Consider the following 23,063-nt stretch of genomic DNA (forward strand, 5'->3'; position numbering starts at 1 on the left):
CCTATTTATTATGCAGAATAGGGAAAATATAGAGGCCCACAGAAGAAAATGAAAATCTCCTATTGTCCCACCACCCAGAGATAATCCCTGTCCACTTTCTAGCCTCTGCTCTGTGCGTAAAGAAACAGGGTGCCATGTTGGCCAGGATAGTTTCGATCTCTTGACCTCTTGATCCGCCTGCCTTAGCTTCCCAAAGTGCTGCGATTACAGGTGTGAGCCATTGCACCCAGTCAACATGCTGAAACTCCATCTCTACTAAAAATACAAAAAAATTAGCTGGGCGTGGTGCTGCACACCTGTAGTCCCAGCTACTCGGGAGGCTGAGGCAGGAGGACCAGTTGAACCTGGGAGGCAGAGGTTGCAGTGAGGTGAGATCGCACCACTGCACTCCAGCCTGGCAACAGAGGGAGACTCCATCTCAAAAAAAAAAAAAAAAAAGAAAGAAAGAAAAAAGCAGAAACGGTGCAACCCAGCCCCTGCCACAGGCTCACACTTGAGCATTCCCTTTTATAACCTGTTTCCTCCACCACCCCCACCCCACATTCAGGCATCTTCCCATCTTGTAAAATAGCCCGAAACACCATCTAGGGTGGCTGGACTATATCCCACTACTTGAACAATCCCCCACAGTTGGACACTTAGGTTGTGTCCATTTTTTTTCTCCCTTACCAATACTTTGTTCTAAACGGGAACCAATTTTTTTCTCCCTTTTCACAACTGGCCATGGGATTTGGGGCTTGACTTGGGGCCCAAATATGTAGGATCCCCTCTTTCCCCTTGTCCCCAGGGATCTCCAGGTCCCCTCACCTTCACGCCATCCAGGCCGGGCCTCCCAGGAAACCCCTTCCTGCCAGGCTGACCCTGCAACAGAGAGACAGGTAAGTGGGAGAAGCCGGACAGGGGCAACATGGCTGGGGTCCAGGGGCTCCAAGGACCTGGCACAGGGTATCCACAGCTGTAGAGAGCCACGTACCCTGGTGGACAGGGGCATATAACCCTGAGTCTACCAGGTGGCCAGCTGTCCTGGAATACAGGCAGGGTTTCCAGCTGCGTGAACTCAGGGAAGCCTCCCCCATCCCTGGGTTGGTCTTCTTGTTGTACATGAGGAAGATGACACCTGCCTTCAGGGAGTGAGGGAAAGGAAGGAACTTGGCAGATGATCAGGGGGTGCAGGGAAGGAACAGTTTATGCAAGTGGTCCTCAAAGTGTGGCCTGAGGACTACAGGGGTCCCGGAGGCCCTTTCAGAAGGTTCAGGAGGTCAAAATGATTTTCACGATAACACTAAGATGTCATTCGCCTTTGTCACTCTCACTCTGGTGAATGTTAAGTGGCATCTTCCCGAGGCTGCATGGCGTGCAATATTGTCAGTGGATTGAATGCAGAAGCAGAGTTGAGAAGCCAGCTGACTTCTATTAAGCCAGACATTAAAGAGATCTGCAAAAATGGTAACACAATGCCACTCTTTCCACTCAATTATTTTGCTATGGAACATAGCATGAATTCTCCTAAAAATATAATTTTTATCAACAGGAAATGAGTTTATGATTAATCTTCAATGAATGAATAAATACATTTAAAGTCTCTTGGTTTTAATTACTAATCTCAGTAGGCGTAACCCACACAAACAAAAGCCTTTGGGTCCTCCATCATTTTCAAGAGTGTAAAAAGCTCTGGATACCAGAAATTTCATGAGCTGCTGGTTTATGCAATGGCTGGGACCAAGAAGGGGTGTAGGACAAGTGACTTTGGGAAGGCAGCTTGGAAGAGTGCAGAGGGCTCGGGCTGAGGGCCCAGGCAGGGCGTCCCCACTGCCTGGCTGTGAGATGTTGAGCTAAAGCCTTCACTCTCGTTTGCCTCCTCTCTAATGAAACCAAGGAAAGCAATCATGTGTCATGGGAGAATCAAGGAGAATAAATACTGACATGAAGCACCTGGAACATAGGAGGTGGGCAGTGACAGTCAGTTTCTTGGCTCTTGTCTCTCTCCTTTGGGGTCTGTCCTAGTTCTCTCTCTGGCTGGTCCAAGGCCCTCACTGGTGACTTCCCTCTGGAGCACTGGCCAGATGTTGCCCTGCCTGTGCACAGCTGGCTCAGCTCCCATGAATGCCACCTACCCCAGGCCAGTGACACTCACCTCCAAGCCAGGGGCCCCTGGCGGCCCCATGGGTCCCTCATCTCCCTAGAATTGGGAGACACGAGAGAGGAAAAAAGGAGAAAGTTAATCCAGTTGGACTTGCAGAGATCTTGTCCTGTACGGAGGGAAAGGGATGGACAGAGGAGAGCCCTCCTGGACAAAGGGAAACAGCATGCCTGGCCCACCTGCCTGGCCCCACCCAGGGCAGAGGCTCCACTGGCCATGGCCTAGAGGCCAGGCTACACAGTGACTTCCAGTGAATGGAGACTCCAGGCTTCATGGAAGCCCTGGGCATGAGAGTTAAACCCCGTTGTGTGCTGTGAGGAACAGAGCCTCAAACTGCAGCTCAAAGATGTAGGCTCTGAGTTCTGCCATTTGCTCACTGGCAGACCTCAGCCTCACTGTGTCTCAGTTTCCCAGATTGGAGAAGATCATCCTCAAATATAATAAGTGGCTTCAGCTGAGTTCCTGGAGGTCAGCAGTGATGCCTTATTCTTTCTTGCAGCCACCCCCAAACATCACTCGGGATGGTGCCGTGTCTAAGGGGTGTTTGGTGAATGAATGAATGAATGAATGAATGAAGATGTGAACAAGTGGCAGGCATACATAGGGCTTTCTTGAGTGGTAATGTGAGTGTAGACAGAAGCATGTGGCTGGTGCCGTTCCCTCCTCTCCCCTTCCTTCCCGCTTCCGGCCCATGAGACTCTCCAGGTGCTCCCCACCCCCACAGGCTCAGGCAGCCTCCTAATTGGCTCCTTCTGGCATGCCAGGCCTGACCAAGGGGCTCCCTCCAGAGCCACCCCCCAACTCCTTTCCCCCAGCTTCCAGGAAAGCAGCTCCACGTGGTGGCTCCCAGAGCCAGTGCTGGGACCCCGCCAGACCCAGAGCCAGCCCGAGAAGGGATCCATGTCAGCTGGATGCCCGCCTGCGGTCGCGGTGAATCTGGGCTTCCCGCACCCTCAGCCCAGGGCTGTGTGTCACGGGGGCCTGGCGCCTGAGCTAAGGTAGGTGGGGCATGGGAAGGCTAAGAATGGCCTCGTGCACAGGGCAAAATCAGGGGCCCACCCATTAAGTGCCCACCTGGTGCTCCAACAGCCCCATAGAGACCCCTCCCAACCCACTTCATCCAGCGCACATAAATAAGCAAATCGATGCTGTGCCACTAACTAATTGTGCAAGTCATTGTAATATTCTGGAGGTGCCCCTAGGCCACTCCCAGGAAGCACAGAGTTGACAGCAAGGCCACTCCCAGGAAGCACAGAGTTGACAGCATAGGACGTATGTCATGGGCTTTGGGCTCAAGCAGACCTGGGTTCCCATTGCAGCCCTGCCTGCTACTAACCATAAGACCTGACTGAGTCTCTTTTCCTCTCTGGGCCTCAGTGGCCTCATCTGTAAAATGGGGCTGACACTTCCTACTCCCTCATTAATGCCCTGATAAACTGCTACCACGAGCATGGCATTGGCAGTAGCTCTGGGAAAGAAAACCCCAGGGTGACGAGGGTGCAGAGGAGGGAGGGTGCGGAGAAGCCACCCTGCCAGGTGACAGCAGGGCAGAGAAGGTCCCTGGAAGGGGCACGGGGCAGGGCTCTATAGGATGAGCTGGTGGGTAATTGTGGGGCAGCCCTGGGTGGTGTCCTGGCTGAGGGGGCTCCAGCCCAAGCTAAGGCCTTCAGTACCCAGGACAGGGCAGGCTGGGGGCTGCAATCAGGCCAGGATGGGCAGTGGAGGGGGCCAGACAGTCTCACCTCGGGCCCCAGCTGCCCACGGGGTCCCGGCAGGCCTCGGGCTCCAGGCTTACCCTGGGGAGAAGGGAACAAAAAGGGAGTCTCAGAGGCGGTACCTCCATCTCCATCGCAGGCTGGCAAGGCAACCCCTGCTTCCAAGCCAGGCAGCCAGCCCCTGTGGTTTCTGCAGAGCTGTCTGCTCCTCCAACTGGAGCTGCCCTGGGCAGGTACTCACCTTCATGCCTTCTGGGCCATTGTCGCCAGGGGGGCCGATGTCTCCTGGGAATCCCTGAGGGGAAGCAGAGAGCAGGGTCACCCACGGGGGCTGTGAAGGGAGTGCTACGGGTATGCGTCTTGCAGGGAGACTGACCGGGTTTCCATCTCATCCTGCTGGGATGGGACCCCAGGCAGGTCAGTTAACCACCTTGATCCCACAGTCCTCAGTTCTAAAACAGGGTGCATGGTTCTAGCCCTGACACCTCAGAGAGTTGCTGAGACAATACACCGGACGGTGCAGGAAAGCATTAAGGTTGTAACATGGAAGGTCACACTCAAGGTCGTTATTTCTCAAATCCGGTGCTGCTACTGGGTCAGAATTATGGGTGTCTGGGGACATTGCTCCCCAGAGCCAGCCACGCCTTGCCCTGAGAAGTCTTGTCTTTTGACTGCAGTAATCCTGCAAAGAGGGTGATTTTCTGGGTTTGCTGTGACTTTGAAAGCATTTAAAAGCACTGATTTAATTAACCTCAGCTCCAGTCATCGTAAGCTTAAGTCCTTCCTACATCTTGGCCACATGTGTTGGACTCCGCCCCACTCCACCCATGGGGGCTCCCTGCTTCCCAATGAGGGCCATTCCCCTGGGATGACTGTACAATAGAAGGTTCTTCCCACATGGAGCGGAATCACCTCCCTTCCCTGCAATATCCTCGTGCTCCTCCTTAGGGCCCCACAGAGCACAGGGACTCCCTCTCCCCACAGTGGTCTTTGCACAATTTGGAGACCTGTTACGCAGTTCCCAGAGCCCTGCCCTCCTCCTGTGTGACCCTGGGCAAGTTCCTTAGCCTCTCTGGGCCTCAGCTTCCTCATCTGTAAAATGGTGCCCGTAACACCTCCCTTACAGGGCTAGTCTTAAGTTTAAATGGAACCAGCAAAGTTGCAAGTGCTCAGTAAAAATCTGCATCCAAAATGATTTTGGGTCCTGTACTCTGGGAAAAGAAGTCAGCCTGGGGTGGGCCCATCTCTAAGTGAGAACTTAGCAGTCGGGATGCTGAGCAAATCCTGATGCTCACTTGCATATAACCCACTGATGAGTGAGAGATAATTCACCCGGGTGCTGGAGAGCTGGAGCTCCCTCCCATGGTCTCAGGGAAAGAAGCAGGCAGGGTGCTGACGCGCTTATCAGCTTCCGCGCTTATCAGCTTCTGTGCTTATCAGCTTCCGCCTTCAGCTGAGCAGAGCTATCTCTCGGCTACAGAGTCAGCCAATCAAAACAGAACACAAAGACGGGAGAGGCTGATGGCTAAATTGTCCAGGGACCCAGGAAAGGGCCAAAGCAGACCTTATTTGTTCCTACATAGCGGAGCAACCCTGAGGAAGCCACTTTCCTGCTCTGTGACTCAGTTTCTTCAACTGTAAACTGGTGGTGGTAATATCTCCCTCATGCGGCTGTCGTGGCGATTCAGCAAGTTCTCATCTCGAGGACACTGCACAGCCTCCTGGCACCAGGAGGTGCCTAATAAATGTGAGGGAGCATGCCTTCCACCCTCACGGGCCAGAATGCTGGGAAAGCTGGACTCTCAGAAAAGCCTTTTTCCAGTGACCAGAGGAGGGAATTGGGGCCATGGAGGAGAGGCCAAGTCCATTTGTCTAAAGATAGGACTGTGTCATGGCCAAAGTCAACAGAGTGGAAAGTCAGAACTTGTAGCTTTTAGGAAACATTTCCTCATCCATCCGAGTGATAGCAGAAGTGATCTTTGGCAGGGTCCGGCCTATCCGCAGAGCCACACTTTTGTCTTGGATGCAGAGACCTCATGGGTGAGCAAGACCTAGAGGCCAGGGAGTTGTGGGTGGGGGGCTCCAACTGAGGTTGGCCTGGGTGCCAATGATCCTGAGAGGGACGGCAGCCCTGGCTCCTGCTCAGCCCAGCTCTCTAGACACGAGATCCATGTTAAAGAGAGGGGGGTCAAAGAGAACCCAGCCAGCTTGCTTCGCAACATTACATGTGAATTCCGAGTTGATCATTCAGGTGTAGCCTACCTATGCCAAAGATCACACACATCAGAAACCCTCAGGCTCTCTCCTTACTCAACTAGAGTTATTATATTAATTGCTAAATCTATCCTTATTTCTCATTCTTCATTCAAAAGCCCGAATTTTGCATTTACCTCTTGCTCCCCATACCCAGAAGCTCTGAGCCCTGAACCGTTCCAGAGTGGCTGTGGGTGGCTAGGAAAGTTCCAGGGCTTGGAGAGGGAACTCTGAGTGGAGAATGTGGGAAGCTCCTGTGAGGGACCAGACAGTGGCGCACAGAGGGCTTTCATGAATCACAAAGCTGCGGTGGCCACAAAGTTGGCAGAGGACTCTGAGGCCAGCTTTTTGTCCCTGTTGACTTTTGAGAGCCCCTGAGTAAGAGCAGAAGAGCAGAAGGGGAAAATAAGTGATTGCTGATCTAGGAGTTTCTCCTCTCAGCCTCATCTCTCATATCCTGTGTGACCTAAAGCAAGTCTTTCCCCATCCCTGGGCCTCAGTTTCCCAAGGACAAGACCGAGTCCCAGCAGCAGCCAGACATGGAGAAATGGGGCATCACATACCTCGGGTCCAGGGGGCCCGGGAAACCCAATGGATCCTTTGTCTCCGACTTTGCCCTGTGGAAGAGAAGAGGTTGCAGGGAGGCAGGGGTGAGGGCCCCACCTTCCATGAACCCCCTGCATTCCCCCACTGGTTGTGGATGGTTGGAAAGTTCAGAAGCATGTGCATAAAATCCGCCTGGAGAACTAGAAGGAGCTACCATTCAAACTCTGCCTCCTGCACTTGCTAACCATGGGACCCTGGGCAAGTCACTTCAACTTTCGGAATCTTAGTTTGCCCATCTGTAAAATGGGAGCAATATTAATTCCCTCACTCCTGGGGTAGTTGGCAGCCTTCAAAGAAACAGTTCAGAAAGGGTCTGATGCACAGCGACACTCAATAAATGACAGCCACTGCTGTTATTGATAACATCACTATTGTTTACAAGGCATCAGGAACCCCAGATCCTCATCAGAGCTTTGTCGGCAAATGAGGCCTGCCTCTGAAGCTGGCTGAGTTACTGAGCCTCTCACAGTATCCTCATCTGTGAAATGAGCACATCCCATTCCTGCCCTGCCCTGCTTGCCCCCAGGAGCTCTGCTGCAGGAGGAAATGAAGTCTTGGAGGTGAAGGTGTCCCCAGCCACATTCCATGATCAGCTGGAGAGTGTGAGGTTTGGGGGTGCTGGAGGAGCAGGTACTTACCAGAGGCCCTGGCTTCCCCCGTGCACCGGGGAACCCTGGCAACCCCTGGCTCCCCTGGAAGAGATCCAGAGCAGGCTGGGGTTAGTGAGGAAGAGAAATGGCCAGGTGAACAGCCGCCCAGTCCTCCTGCTTGTCCCAGGCCCCGAGAACGCCCGCCTTGGAGGAAGATGAGCTCCTTCCTTCCTTTCCCTGCTGTGGGCTCTGGCTTGGATCACACCTGCCTGACACCCCTATAGGCTGGGCCCCAGGAAATGCTAACATGAAACAGCAGCCCCTGTCCTCACCAGGAAGAATCAGGGACCCTGGGGCTGCACGCAGGTTCTGTGGTGCCTCTGACTCCCGGGGAGCTCTGGAGACGGGGTCCAGTAGGGAAGAGCCAGGCCTGCTGTGGTTCACAACCCGGAGATACCAAGGCTGGGTCAGGACAGGCCAGCGAGGAGGCAGGGAAGAGGAAGAGGGAGAGCTGGCCAACATCTGGGCCTCGTTGACTGGCCGGGAGAGTTCCAGATGTGGCCACATGATGCCGGACACAGGCAAAGGGGAGCCAGTCTCAGCAGGCCCACAGCTGGGCTCTGGAAGTCAAGGCCACCTCAGTTTGATCCCATAGTCAATATGTCATTTTGTAAGGCCAGTTACTCCCTCAACCTTATCCTAAATATTTATGATCAAGGACAGGACCCTGAGCCGAGCTCCATCAGGGCAGTCTGGAGCCTTGTTCTTAGGGAACTCACTGTCTGGCAGGGGACACAGTACAAGTCCCCCAAAATCAGAGGAGAAAGGTGGCACCACCAGTGAGGGGAGGACATGCCTCTCAGAGCACCTAGAGAGGGAAATGGCCACTTTCTGAGCAGGTGGGGAAAACGGGCTCTGAGCAGGGTGGTGTGGAGAGGCTGGGTGGAGGGGGTCCCGGGCGGGTAGCAGTCAGTGTGTGTGTGTGTGTGTGTACAGAGGCCCACGGCAGGCGGTTCAGTGGGGCTGAAGTGCAGAGCTGTAAGGCGGGGAGCAGGAGAGTATCAGAGAGACGCACTCACTGGGGTCCTGATGTCTGGTTAGGGAGCCAGGGTGTCATTCTGAGAGCAATAGGGAGCCATGGATGGTGTGTGAGCGGAGAGCAGAGCTTTGCCCTCAGAAGAACAACTGGGTAGCAGTAAAGAAGAAAGAGAGAAAGCAAGAGGCTGGGGCCCAGAAATAAGTTAAAAGGTCACACTGTAAAGTCCAAGGAAGAGATGACAAGTGGATCAAGGATGGAGAAGACTGGATTATTTCAAGGGCAGCCGTCTCACAGGTGGGTCCTTGCTCATGATGGGCCCTAGGAAGGAAGCCAGGACCAGGGGAACAGCAGGGCAGGGGCAGGGGCAGGGGGAGGGGAAAATCTCATGCAATTACCTTGTCTCCTTGGAATCCGGGATCTCCTGACACACCTGGAACCCCTTGTTCACCCTAAGTACACACCAGCAAAGAAGGTTACAATGGAGGCCACGTGGGCTCTGGAAGCCTCCCCCACAGACCCCCTGGCGAGGTACAGCTGTGCCGAGGCTGTTTCCCAAGTCGGATCCGGCCAGCAGCAGCCTTGTGAGAGGAAAGGACGGGCCCCTGGCGAGGAAAGCAGGCGGTGGCGGGGGGTGAGCTGGCCAATGTGCAGACTTGCCTGGGGCTGCTCGGATGGCTGAAAACGCCACTAACAGAAGCTAAGCTACCCACTGCCCAGTGTCAACTGGCCTTGCCTGGAGAACTGATGCAGAGCAAATCAAGTGTTTGATCCTTCAACCTCTTCATCATTAACGGGTGTTGTCACACAGGGGTGAAGGTAGCGTGTGCAAGGGCCCCACACCAACGTGGTTTCGGAGCGTTTGTGTCTGCTCAATTTTTCACCATCAGACTGAGCTGTCACTTCCTCCTCATGTGGGAGTTTCTGTGCCAGCAAGCAGCTTTGGTCTATTTTTTTTTTTTTTTTTTTTTGAGATGGAGTCTCCCTCTAGTTGCTCAGGTTGGAGAGCGGTGGTGCAATCTTGGCTCCGTGCAGCTTTGACCTCCCGGACTCAGGTGATTCTCTCACCTCAGCCTTCCCAGTAGCTGGGACTACAGGCGCGTGCCACCATGCCCAGCTAATTTTTTTTTTTTTTTGTATTTTTAGTAAAGATGGGGTTTCGCCATGTTGCCCAAGCTGGTCTTGAACTCCTGGACTCAGATGATCTGCCCGCCTCGTGCTGGGATTACAGGCGTGAACCACTGTGCCTGGCCGGTCTACTTCTAATTAACTATTTTAATCAGCTATAGCATGGGAAATCAGATTTCCTGGCTTGTTGAGACTACGTGTAAACAGCGAGTAAATTGGTCTTGACTTAAGTCTGGGTGTTTGTCTTCTAACACGATGTACTGCACAGGCTTCGTGACACTGATTCTGGCTGCTGGAGGCCTCTTCTGCTCCCTCCCTGTTTTTAGCCATGTTCTGAAAAGGCAGTCCAGATTGGGAGCTGCTTCCCCTTAGGGCCGAAACCACCTCACACAGCCCTGGCCTCACCCTATCCAGCCCTCCACGTTGGACATTACTGACACTCTGTCGGCCCCAGGATTCAGAAAACATTTACATCCCTGGGAGCAGGAGGAAGAATAGGGAGAAAAACCCAGGAAAAATGGAAAACCTTAGAAAACCCACACATGGCTAAGGCCATGACCTAACAAAAGAACTTCCCTAGTAGAACAAAAGTCAGAATTAAAAAAAAAAATTTTTTTAACTTACTTTGGTTTTTCCAATTTGGAAAATCCTGTACAACATCCTGGTGTTTGGGGAACCACAGGACTTTTTTTTTTTTTTTTTTAAATGTCCAAGAGAGGAGTGAAGGGGTGAAAAAAAGGAGTGAAAATAGAAAAACAAGGAAAGTTTAAAAGGCACCTAGGAAATCGGGACCATGAATTTGAAGGGAGCTGGGCTCGGAGCAGGAGCTTTGCTTCCAGAATGCTTCTCCAGGCTGAGAGAGGGAGCCAAGCGGTTGTAAGTGGGACTGAGTCCAGGCTGGGTCATGGAAAATCTGGGATTTGAGGCAGGAGCAACCTTGGAACATGAAGGGATGGCTCTGTCATCCCAGGGTAGGGCCAGGGGACACGGATGTGTGCGTGGCTGATCGGAACACAGCCTTAAGGCTCCTCCCCACCAAAGGAAAAGGGGTTTCTTTCTCCCCCTCTCTCTCTTTTTTCCCCTAAAGACATTTGATTTTCCTAAAAACTATGGGCATGAAAATAATTTCCTCCTCCTTTTTTTTTTCCAGAGTTTTCACATCTCTAAATGTCCCAGGCAACTCCCATCAGCAAGCCAGCCGAGTTCCATGTAACACATTTATTTCCATGTTCCTGAAGCAACGCTGAGCTGAGACCAGCTCCGCAAAGGGGCCTATAAAAAGCTCACTGCCTACACTCTCATTTTCCCCAGCTTCCTTTCTCTCTCGTCCATGACTTCAACATTTCCAGAGCGCTGATGTCTCAAACCTTGGGATAAACAGGTAGGTGTGGGGAATCCCCTGCCTCCATCAGAAAGCCCCTTCAAAGAGGGAGGGCTCTGGCAGAGGGGTGTAGCAGACAGCAGGGCAAGGGGGGCAGAGGTGGGTTGTGGCTGGAGGCTTGGGCATGACAGGAGGAGATGGAAGAGGTAGAAACAGGTAGAGAAAGGACTGGGGTTGGCATGGCACCCAGCTGGCTACCCAGGGACAGGCTTGTGTAAAACAATCTGGAGATGTCCATTTTCACCCAGCAATTCTAATGTTCTAAGAGTCCAGGGGCCTGCAAATCTCTTTCTCTCCCTGGGTCTTGGTTTCTCCATCTGTGAGACGTAGGCACTGTGAAATGTGACCTCCCAGAGTCTCACCAGCTCTGACCTTCTGACCTTAGTTCTGCTTCACAGTTGAGGTCTCTGAAGCCAGGTAACTTTCTACTTACCAGCTGCGTGGCCTCAGGCAAGCTTCTTTTTTGAGAGGGAGTCTTGCTCTGTTGCCTAGGCTGGAGTGCAGTGGCACGATCTTGGCTCACTGCAACTTCTGCCTCCCAGGTTCAAGCGATTCTCCTGCCTCAGCCTCCCAAGTAGCTGGGATTACAGGCACCCACCACCACGCCCAGCTAATTTTTGTATTTTTAGTAGAGACGGGGTTTCACCATATTGGCCAGACTGGTCTCGAACTCCTGACCTTATGATCCACCCGCCTTGGCCTCCCAAAGTGCTGGGATTATAGGCATGAGCCACTGTGTCCGGCCCAAGCAAGCTTCTTATTTCATAGTGGGTAGGAGGATTAACGGGTGGATCCATGTGGTACACTCAGATGGTGCCCAGCATGGCACCTGACCCTATGACTCAGGTGTAGGAGGAAGCAGAGGCACCTAGAGACAGGTGCGGTGTCACCTGACCACATGAGGGGCTGAGCAGCAGTCAGTCCTTCGGATGTCTCATGGATACTTGGAATGTTGCCCTGAACCCCTCCTGCACCTCCTTCGGGGGTCCTGGTTTGCCAAGGGTCTGAAGAGGCTAGGCAGGAAGATGGCCACAGAGCAGGGCACAAGTGCTGGGCCCTGTGTCTCTGGTATTCAGATGCTGCTTTGCTCTGGGCCCCCAGGGCCTGTCTTCCCACTTCCAACTCTGGTTTGGCACAGGGTGAGATAGGGAGAGCTCAGCAGCAGGGCTGTACAGAGGATACATGGCAAGGGTAGCCACCCCCATGGCAGCAGGAGGAGAAGCGGGTCAGGGGCTCAGAGTCGCATTTCCAGTCGGCACGCTGTCTGGGGTTTCCAATGTCATGCCAGGGTGATCTATGTAGATTTGTTTCCTCCTGTGCCCTCACTGCCACCCTCCTTGCTCTGTGGCTTTGCCTTCAAATCCCAGATGCTGGCCTCAGCTCTGCTCTCTGGATTCAGAGCCCTGTCTTGACATACCTGCCCTCCTTGCTGCAACAGCTGCTCCTGCACTATCTGCTGAGGTTTTCGGGCTCCCAGAACCATCTGCCTGAGCCCCACCCAGAGTGACCAGGAAGAAGCTAGGGAGCACAGATTTAGGGGAGGCCAGAGGAGAGGCAGGAAGAGTGCAGGGGAGTGGACCTGGCGAGAAATCAGCAGCAGCCTCCGGGCGGAGAGGGGGGTGGCATGCAGAGAAACCACAGTGCAATAAGGGAGTATTCAGATCACCTTATCACCTTTCAGTCCGGGCTCCCCCACGCTGCCCATCAGTCCCTGCAAGACAAAGCCCAAGGCCAGCTGTGATGGGACTCTAGGCCACAGAAGTCAGGAGCCCTGGCTTAAACACGACTTGCTGCAAGACCCCGTGCTAGATCCCCCAACCTCAGTGTTCACATCTGTAAAAGGGGGCAAATGACTCCAATCTCACAGGGCAAGGGTGTGGACTGAAGGAGCTATGAGAAGAGGCAGTGCACCACAGCACTGCAGGCAAATCCAGAGGAAGAAGGAACTGGTGGGGAGGGAAGGGCTTAATGAGCCGTGTCACACGCACGTTGGTTAAATTGGGTCGTCCCTGGGATGTGGTCTAGCAGTCTTGGCCTGCCTTCCTGCTGCACGCCCTTCCCACTCAGGGATGGGCTGAGTTCACTGGTTTGCCATGGTAGTTTCTATGGCCCTGGTGATGTCCCCCACTGGACTTCCGGTGCCCCGAGGCTGGGAACCCTGTCAGACTCATGCTCAGCTACAGGAGGATGTCTGGCCTAAATGACATACAGATGATGCCTGGCTCTGAGGCCAGAGCTGACAGCTCCTGACCTGCCCAGCTTCCTCCTAGCACCCCTCTGAGCATCCTGCCATCCTCCCTTCCCCCAGCATCATCTAAGGTCACCCTTCCTTCTGGGCTGAAATGGGTCGGGGGTGCCCAGCTTGGACAAGGCCTGAATCGGGGGAACATCCCTTGCTTACCTTCATGCCCTTGGGTCCTGGGTAGCCAATCGGACCCAACACTCCTAAGTCACCCTGTGGGGAGAGAAAGAGAAGAGGGTGCTGTGAGCAGTGGCCCACAGGAGGCTGGCCTGGGTGGTGGGGACAATCCCCAAGGTCCCTGGGCCTGGGCTTCCAAAGACGCAACTCTGTAGGATTGATCTTGGCATCTGGAATGTTCTTCATCCAGAGACCTTCACTAAAGTGCTGGAATAAACTTCATAAAGATCCTTGCCCAAGCTCATTTCTAGACTGCTGCCCCTTCCCTATCCCCATTCCTTTCCATATTCAATATTTCTCTCCTATATCTGATTCTTTACCCTGTATCAGGGATAAAGGGCTTTTCATTTGACTATTTTGGACCCTCAGGCTTTCTCTCTATCTGTCCCCCCGGAGCTGCTGTAAGAGTTAAATTCAGCATAAATGGAAGTTCTGACTCCTCCGGCTACATGAGGGGAGGCACCTCCTGCTTCCCAGAGGCTTGGCTCTCTCTGAGGAGGGCAGCAAGTAAGGAGTGAGGCTGTTGATCCCAGAAATCCCAGGGTTGATGGTGGACCCTGTGGGACACTATAATCAGCTGGCAGATCCTGGACCACAGGTTGGAGACCCAGCTTCAGATCAGATCAGCCAGTCCAAGGTGAGAAAAATGGAGTTCCCGACCTAGAAAGCCAAGTTCTCTTCGCGGGTGTGCAGTTTGCAGATGATAGCTCAGCCTGGCTGAGTGCTGTCCCCATGACGCCCCTCCTGTCCTTTCCAGAGCCTTCCTTCCTCTGCAGGGAAGGCTCTGGGAAGCACTCAGCCAGGCTGAGCTGCCGTCTGCAAACTCCACACCGTCCCTCTGTCTCTCTCCCCAGGGGCATTCCACCGCACAGGCCCCGTGGCCCTTCCAGCAGGAGCCAGGCAGGAATGTGATTTTTCATTCTCTGTCCACCCAGTGGACAGCAGACCACTGGATCCCACTCTCCTCTGGGACTCACTCATTGTGTGAACTGGGGGAACTTGATGTCTCCATGCCTCGGTTTCTTCATGTGACAAGTGAGGATGTACAATACTGTGTACCTGCCAGCCTTGTTTCCAGGAGAAACTGATTTCACATGTAAATACTTAGCAATGTCTGGAGGCATTTTTAGTTGTCACAACATAAGAGGTGCTATTGGCATCTGGTAGGCAGAGGCCAGGGATGTGGCTGAGCATCCTGCAGTGCACAGAACAGCCCCCGCCACGAATAACCATCCAGCCCAAATGTCAGTAGTGCCAAGGTCCAGGAACCCTGGTACAGAGTGAAGAAGCAGCTGACTTTTCTCTTAACCAGCCTACGCTTTTTCCCTCAAATCCCACTTCTGCCCGCTCCATCACTCCCTTAGCCACAACCATAACATTAAGTCTGCACTCAGAGAAAGGGAGACCCTGAAAATACCCTCCTCTCTCCCTTGTCCAACCTCCGTGACTGATCTGAGTGTCTGGCTGCTGTGTGGTTTCAACATGCCTGACCTCTCTGGGCCTCTGTTTCCTGCTACCCGATCAGGCTCTACGGAGGCCCCTGGCAAGTGCTCTGAGGTGGGGGCACAGCTCTGAAGCATTGGAGGAACAAAGGCTGCCCCAGTAGCCAGGCTCAAGAATGGGAACTGGAGTTCTTGTCGGAGCTGCCTGGAGACGTCTCGGAGGGAGGCCAGGCAGAGAATGAAAAAGCACATTCCTCCCTGGCTCCTGCAGGAAGGGCCAAGGGGACTATATGATGGAATGCCCCCGAGGAGAGAGACAGACAGACAGACAGACGGTGTGGAGTTTGCAGATGGCAGCTCAGCCTGCCTGAGATATGCCGATTCTCACTCTCCCAACCCCAGAACAACTGGAGTCTGGCCTTGGCCCATCCTGACCTGTGTGATCTTGGGCAAATGCTTCCCCTTTCTGGACTTTAGGATTCCCATTTGATTGGATTAAACAAAACCTCCCAGCTAAGCCTTTGCTAAGAAATTCTGCTTTCAGGCCCAGCGTGGCGTCATGGCTTACGCCTATAATCCCAGCACTTTGGGAAGCCTAGGTAGGAGGATTGCTTGAGGACAGGAGTTCAAGACCAGCCTGGGCAACATAGGGAGACTCAATCTCTACAGAAAATATTTAAAAATTAGCTGGACATGGTGATGCATGCCTGTGGTACCAGCTACTCGGGAGGCTGAAGCAGGTGGATCCCTTGAGCCCAGGAGTTCAAGGTTACAGTGAGCTATGATAGCGTCATTGAACTCCAGCCTGGGTGACAGAAAGAGATCCTATCTTTGAAAAAAAAAGAGAGAAAAAGAAATTCTGCTTTCAGGTCCCATCAAATAATATCACTGAGAAAGTGAGGGCTCAGTTTAACAGGTGATAATAATAAGCAAATGCCAGTTGCCAGCACTGTGCTGAGCACTTGACCTGCTTTAACCCAGTAATTCCTCACCACAGCCCATGAAGATCAGTCTACTACTGTCCCCGTTTCATAGATGAGGAAACTGAGGCTCTGAGAGGTTAGGGCTCCAGCGATATCACAGAGTCGGGGCACCGCTGGGATTCACACTAGGCAGCCTGTCTCCAGAGCTTCTAGGCCATTCTGAGGTGGTCTCTGGAGAGGAGGGAGAGAAGCCGGATTGGAAGGGAGGCCAGCTCTCTGCAGAGAGCTGCATGTCCACAGGCCCCTCTGGCTGCTGCTTCTCTCCTTTCCTGGACGAAGGCAGCCAGGGTGGCCCGCCCAGAGTTCCCCCTGATGCACAAATAAACAGAGCGGGCTCTGCTGGAGGAGTCTTTCTCTGCCGGGGGCCAGGCAGGGCGGCAGGCAGAGGGGCCGCCAGCAGCTCGGGAACACAGGCTCTTTCTTCCTCCCTCCAGGCCTGAAGTGGCTTGTTGTGTGGGACTGAATTCAGTGCAGGCAGGATGGTCACCTTTGTGGGGCCTCGGGGAGTCACGGCACAGCACCCCACTCCCCAGGTCCCACTTGCTGCCTCAGCAGGGCTCTCCAAACTGGTCTGTGTGTGGTGGGGGCAGGGACCTGGCATGGGCATCCAACCCCAGGGGAGAAGGAATCTGGAAGAGAGACCCCTGCCTGCAGGCCACACCCGGAGAAGGTGCCAGCTCGCATAGGGCAGGTCCCCCTGTGTTGGTGGGACCCCCACATTGGGCTACAAAAGCATTTCCGGGAGGAACAAAGAAAACTCCAGGCCAGCATCCCCCGAGGGCAGCTTGCAGAGCAGCTGTCTACTGTGTACCAGACGCCCTCGAGGCCAGCTTGGCCGGAGCCACTCAGAATGTCATGTCCCCATGAAAAAGAATAATGAGTAAGTCCCTTAATTTGGACCCTGTTTCCACTTTTCTCTAAGCTCCCAGACACCGCACGACACGCTGTGCCCTTCATCTCACTGACTCCCACCAAGAACACAATCGGTCCTGTCTGTCACCATTTAAGGAACGCCCACTGTGTGCCAGATGCACGCTATCCACTTTGAACCCTCCTTAGCAATAGGTAAATGTCACTCCGGGCAGCTTTGCCATGCCAGGGATGATGCTGGTGGCTTGGACGCTCACCAGCTGCTCACAGTAACCCCAGGAGGTAAGCACCATTGTCAGTCCCACTCCATTTTACAGATGGGAAAACTGAGGCTTAGGGACAGGTGATGTAACCTGCCTGAGATCGAGCAATAAACAGGGGGCAGAGGCAGGACCAGAACCCAGGTCTGTCCATCCATCTGTCTGTCTGTCTGACCCCACAGTCCATGCTCACAAGGCCTGAGTTGGCTGTTGACCAAAAAAAAAAAAAAAAAAAACACTCAAGGTTGCCTTTCCTATTGCTATGTCTCACATGAGACAGGGCATCAGGTCAGGTTGGAGACTCAGAAAAATTGAGTTGTGCTCCCGACTGCCAGCCAGTGGACCCCCGGAGGCTAATGTGGGGAACGGCTGGTGCCCATCCTTCATGATGGTTGCTCACACATCTCACCTTCCTGCCCTGCTCTTCCTCCTTAGCTGTGACATACTTAGCCACTGACATATCTCCCCGACCCTGGCTCAAGCTGTTTCCTATACCCGGAGTGCCATGCCCACCACTGGCATTGTTAATGCCCATTTGTCCTTCGGCCTCCAGCACTAACATCACTTCCCTGACCCCAAGACCAGGTCATGCCCCTGCTGTCAGGCCTCAGAGCCCCATGCCTCTCGCTCAGGGCCCTTCTGACACTGACCATCCTTTCTGCGTGTGCCTATGGGGCCACCACCTGTGCTGCCCCCAGACCAAAGGCAGGTGCCTGCTCTGAGGACCTCACCTCTGTGATCCCAGTGCCTAGCACAGGGCACAGCTCTGAGGAGGTGCTTGGTAAAAGTGGCTTAATGATGGTGAAAAAGAAAGCTAAACACGCTCACTTATAATCCCTCTGAGGACTGCCTTTGAAGGCCAACAATGCCAGGCGGGTTAGGGACAGGGACCTGGAGCTGTGGTCAGTTCTGGCTGCTGTGTGGTCTTACTAAGCACCATCTGTCACACCAGAACAGCCCTGGCACTGCCCAGTCCATGCTGTCACATACACGCTATCTCTGTTCAGCACAGAAGTCTTGAGGAGCTGGGGATATAGTACAACAGTGGAGAGTGTGAGCTGTGACAGGCCAGGTCCAGCTGATTGGCTGTGTGACCTTGGGCAGGTGCTTCACCCTCTCTGAGGCTCAGTTTCCTTAAGTGTAAATTGGTGGCCCCACTTCCTACCCTCAGAGGGCTGTTGTGACAACTAAAAACTTGGCACAGCGTTGGGCACAAGAGGGTTTGGCGCATGCCAGGTGGTGGGGTATCTAACTTTGCTTTACAGACAAGGAAACAAAGGCAGGTGATCATTTAGTGGCAGAATAAGGTGGACAAATCCATTGCCACTCACATGCTGGGTTTGTGGCCAGATCACATGTTCTTTGGGTCTCATTAAATTGTGGAGGAGCCAAAATTTCCTCTGTGTCACTCTGAATAAAAAGGACAGAAATCGTCTTTGTTGAGCAGATTCTGGAATCAGGCACAGTTTTCTTGAGGGCCTGCCAAAGGGTTTCAGTTACTCAAAGAGGGCTGTGTGGAGGCCCTCTCACCTCTGAGGCTGCAGGGAGCCACCGGTGGCTCACTGGAATTGAGGCATATGGACCCAGGTGACAAGCCCGACACTTCCACTCTCTAACTGGTGACCTCGGCTTCGCAAGGCCTCCCCAGCCCAGTGCATGCGTTGCACACAGAGCAGACAGACGCTCAGTAGATGTTACTTTGTCCTCTCACGCCCTTCCTCCCGGCTGCAGGGACCCGGAGGACGGAAGGAAGGTTTGGCTTCAGTCTGCATGCAAATTGCTTCAACTGACTAGACAGAGGCATTGAATAAATTTGAATTTCCACTAAAATGATTATCAATACATGGAATTCCCATTTGCTCAGCTAAAAACCCACATCCTCTGGAAAACCGTAGGTGACTCACAATCCCTCTTCCTCTTTAACTTCTGGTTAGAAAATTCCTTTCCTTTCCAGCTCTTTGGGGAGACAGTTTTTTTCCCCAGGCACAGAAGCTGCTGTTCCCAAAAATCCAGGGTGGAAGGAGGCATTTGCTCAGGGAGCAGAGGTGATTTGATGGGCTCAGGCCCAGCCCTGTGATCCCACAGTTACAGGAGAGAGGACACTTCATCTTGGCAGTGAAAAGAATCTAAAAACTGAGGAATGAGGCTGAAAGTGGCCAAAAAAAGACACAGCATGAAGGAACCACAAGGCAGAACAAATCAGCTCTGGGAAAAGGGGGTACCACGAAATGCAGAAAGGCCCAGGGCTCTGCCCCCAGTGCAGGCTGCTCAGAAGCAAAAAGAGGAGTGCCCTGGACTAGGACTTGAGATTCATGGCCCCCATCCTCACCTGCCAGGTATGTGACCTTGACCAAGGGCCTCAGTTTTCCCATTTGCCAAAAGGGTTTCTCCTAAGAGACACTGCAAATAGCGTTGCCAGACTGGACAATTAAAAAGACAGGATGCCCAGTTAAATTTGAATACCAGATAAACAATGAGTGACATTTTAGTATAATTGTGTTCTAAATATTGCATCTGACATTCAAATTTAACTAGGTGTCATATTTTATCTGGCAACCCTAACAGTGGAGTGCAGCAGACAGCGCAGGTAAGAATGACCTTTTAAAGAACCAGGAGGTACCAGCACTTTGGGAGGTCGAGGCAGGCAGATCGCTTGAGCCCAGGAGTTGGAGACCAGCCTGGGCAATGTGGCGAAATCCTGTCTCTACAAAAAGAAAATACTAAAATTAGCTGGGCATCATGGTACACACCTGTTGTCCCAGCTACTTGGGAGGCTGAGGTGGGAGGATCACTTGAGCCCAAGAGGCAGAGGCTGCAGTGAGCCAAGACTGCACCACTGAACTCCAGCCTGGGAGACCCAGTGAGACCCTGTCTCAAAAAAAAAAAAAAAAAAGAACCAGGAGGGCTATGATGCTGTAGTCCAAAACCCCACAATCTGTGTTTATTCCACTAAGCAATATTCTTGCTCCTCTCAGGACCCAACCTAGTGAACGCTGGGATGATGACAAATAGGAACATGTGCCAAGGGTGACAGACAGGATATGTAAACATCCCTTCAGAAAGGCTTTGGGACTGGAATTGTTTAGCCTGAAGAAGGAGCCCTGGGAAGCACAGAAAAAGACCATTTTACACCTCAAACAGCCTCACTCAGGGACAGTGAGGACGACTCGGGCTCCATCCACAGGAAAACTCCAAACAAAGACAGCTCTGTAGAACGGACTAGGCTCCCACAGAGGGAGGGACTTTTTGCACTGGAGGTGTTCAATTTGGAGTTTAATCACCATATGACCAAGATGCTCCAGAAGGGATTCCTGTTGGGCTTAGAGAGGGTCAGATTAGAAGACTTCTAGAGAGTTCTCGAATTCCCATAGCAGATATTTCTTTTTCCAAAGCATTTAGGTCAATGCCTTGTGCCAAAGAAGGTGCTCAGCAAAGTCCTACTGAATGGACATCAGGGATGACAAATTTATGACTCATGTGTTGACACTTCCTCAACCCCAGCCAAGGCAGACATCACTTATCAATTGCAGCACTCTCTCCCACCAAGTTCCAATGTGACTGTGAAATTTTTGTCAATTCAGTAACCCGGATAGCTGCTACCAGGTGTAAAATATCACATGTGTGTAATATAATAACACCAACAATAGCTATTATTATCATAACTAGTACTTCTTGAGTGCTTACTACATACTAGGCACTTCACATATTAATTTATCTACATCCTCACTCACAACAATCCTCCAAGTTAGGTACCACTATTGTTCCCATTTTACAGATGAAGAAACCGAGGCATAGGGTGGTTAAAAATTTTGCTCAGGATTGTGATTACATGAGTGGTAGAGCTAGGATTTGAACCTAGGTGGTCTGGTTCCAGAAACTGTTCTCTTAGCCACTGGACTGGAATGGACTGTGTGTTTCTGTGGTTCTAATAAGAGTGGATACAATGATCCCATTTCACAGAGGGGATCCCTGAGGCTCAGGGAAGTGAGGCCAAGGTGAAGTTCAGTCAGGAGGTAGCAAAGTCAGGATTCAGACACAGAGAGCTCTCACCTCCTGCCCACCCCACCCAGGTTCTGCTCCCACTCACCTGAGCAGGCACAGATGGCCACGGGGACATCTGGGCCTTCTTCCCAGGACTGGCCTTCCCTGAGCGATGGGGTCCCCTGCCTCCCTCAGGGACCTCCTCCAGCCTCCCTCTGAGCAGAATTTCTCAGTACAGTTGCTGGAGTGGTAAAGCTGGAAGCTCATTTGTCAAGCTAGCAGATAGTTTACTTGTGTCCCTCCACGGGCCCCCAGACTCAAACCCCATGAGGAATGACCCAATGGACAGGGCAGAGGGGGCATCAGATTATGGGGACACTTGGAGTGTCATTTCCCAGGCTCTGACCGCTCACTGGCCCCTGCGGCTGGGCCCAAGGTTAACACTCATTCCACTGAAAGCGCAGCAGGGGCCCTGGCTTTGGCTAGAACCACTCCTCGAGGCCTACACCACCTGGATGGAGTCAGGTCAGATCGCCTCCCACCTCCTCGTGTATAGGCCTCTCTCAGTCCTGGGCATTTCAGGAGGTAATAACAAGAATTATTATAACAATATTTTCCACTAGCACTTACTGGGTGCCAGATCCTGTGCCAAGGACTACACATATGATGCCTCCTTTAATCCTCATGGCCACTCCAGGATGATTCTGCTATCACCTCTATTTCACAGATGAGGAAACTAGGCCCAGAGAAGGTAAGTGGCTTGGCCCAGGTCACACAGCCAGGATGTGGTGGGCCTGTGACTTGAACCTAGGTGGTCTGGCTCCAAAGTCTGCTTGGAGGAAAAGAGTGCAAAAGACCACCCTGCCAGCTACCTTCTCCCTCTGGACCTGGAACACCTCGCTTGTGAAATAAGTATGCCATCACCACTTGCCCACACCTCCTTGCAGAGCAACGGCCATGCACGCAGCAGGTGTGAAAGTGCTTTGGCAATCTTGTGTTCCAAGTGCTCATCTCATTTAACCAATAAGGAAACAGGCTCAGAGAAGGTGATCCACCTGAGGCCACACAGCAGGGCTCTCCTCCCTCAGCCGCCTGCCCTCCCCTACCCACCTTCCCCTATCCACCTTCCTCACCCAGGTTGGTCTCTCCTGGCCCCCCAGCCCCTCTGGGGGTTTGATGAGAGAAGGGTCTTTTCAACCTCCCCTGCAGGGCCTGCTCCTGGCTCCCCACACGCTGGCTCCACCCTGAGTCTCCTCAACACCCACCTGCTGCCCCAGGCATCAATGTACTTACAATGAGGCCGGGGACTCCAGGGGGGCCTGGCAGGCCCAGTTCTCCCTGCAGATAGAGAGAGACCAAGGTGGTTACTTGTCCCATCTCCCTCCAGGGCCCCTCCCTCCATGTCATCCTCCACACAGGCACCTGGTGGGGTCTTTCAGAGCTGAACACTCCTTATTCCTGACCACAGGCTCCAGCGACTTTCCTGAGCCTGGCCTGGAGTTTGGACCACAGCCATCCCCTCTCTGTCATCAGCTTTCCACATCTGTCAAATGGGGAGGTCGGACTTCCAAATCCAGTATCTTCCCATTGGAAGCATAAAGGAATGAGCGGAATCGCGATCAAGGTCATACAGACGTGCATGGTGCTTCACATTTCACGCTCATTTTACAGACAGGAAAACTGAAGCTCCAGAGGTTAAGTGATTCACCCAAGGCCAGGTGCAAGGAAACGACAAAGCCATGAGGGCTCCAAGCTGAGAGCCTCTAAGCCGGCCTCCTTCCCTTTCTCAACCGGGAGGTGATGTGGCCCTTGGAGAATCCTCCCCAGCACCCCACACCCTCACATTTCCTTCTTCCAGGGGCCCCCAGAGACTGGAAAGAGTTCTAGCCTGGGAGTCAGGAGATGAGGCTGTGTGTGTGATTTATCCCCCTATACTTCAGTTTTCTCGTCTGAAACATGGATCTTCCATGACCCACATGAGAAATGACAGGTGGAAGGGTTTGAGTCCAGTTCAAAATGGAAAAGTGAGAATAAAACTCCAGGGCTCTAGACATTGTAATTAGCAATGAGAAGTAAGCAACAGCCTTCACTTCAAATGAGAGGAAGAAATGGACATCAGGTCTTTTCTGTTCCTCTATGCCAGCAGCATAAAGACATCCCTGCCGCTCCCCAAGGAAACTCGCAGAATGATACTGCATATCGCTAATAGTTAATCTAACAAATGCTGTATTGAGGGAGAGGCTCTGGTTTCCCCCCACC

At 52.9% G+C, this 23,063-nt stretch overlaps 1 protein-coding gene across 7 annotated transcripts in view; it reads right to left on the minus strand.

Annotated features, from left to right (window-relative positions):
- COL27A1 (collagen type XXVII alpha 1 chain) overlaps positions 1–23,063 on the minus strand; it is a 158,596-nt gene that overhangs the window by 68,347 nt on the left and 67,186 nt on the right. For 6 of the 7 annotated variants that reach the window (XM_016961506.4, XM_016961507.4, XM_054659008.2 and 3 more), the window contains 10 exons: positions 22,098–22,142; positions 13,251–13,304; positions 12,516–12,560; positions 8,739–8,792; positions 7,353–7,406; positions 6,672–6,725; positions 4,097–4,150; positions 3,883–3,936; positions 2,135–2,179; positions 808–861 (listed from right to left, as the gene is read on the minus strand). In XM_016961506.4, coding sequence (XP_016816995.3) covers positions 808–861; positions 2,135–2,179; positions 3,883–3,936; positions 4,097–4,150; positions 6,672–6,725; positions 7,353–7,406; positions 8,739–8,792; positions 12,516–12,560; positions 13,251–13,304; positions 22,098–22,142 — 513 coding nt within the window. The remainder of the gene's footprint in view (positions 1–807; positions 862–2,134; positions 2,180–3,882; positions 3,937–4,096; positions 4,151–6,671; positions 6,726–7,352; positions 7,407–8,738; positions 8,793–12,515; positions 12,561–13,250; positions 13,305–22,097; positions 22,143–23,063) is intronic. The other variant, XM_054659009.2, reaches the window with a different exon arrangement.

This window comes from Pan troglodytes, chromosome 11 (genome assembly GCF_028858775.2).
Source record: "Pan troglodytes isolate AG18354 chromosome 11, NHGRI_mPanTro3-v2.0_pri, whole genome shotgun sequence".
Taxonomy (NCBI): domain Eukaryota; kingdom Metazoa; phylum Chordata; class Mammalia; order Primates; family Hominidae; genus Pan; species Pan troglodytes.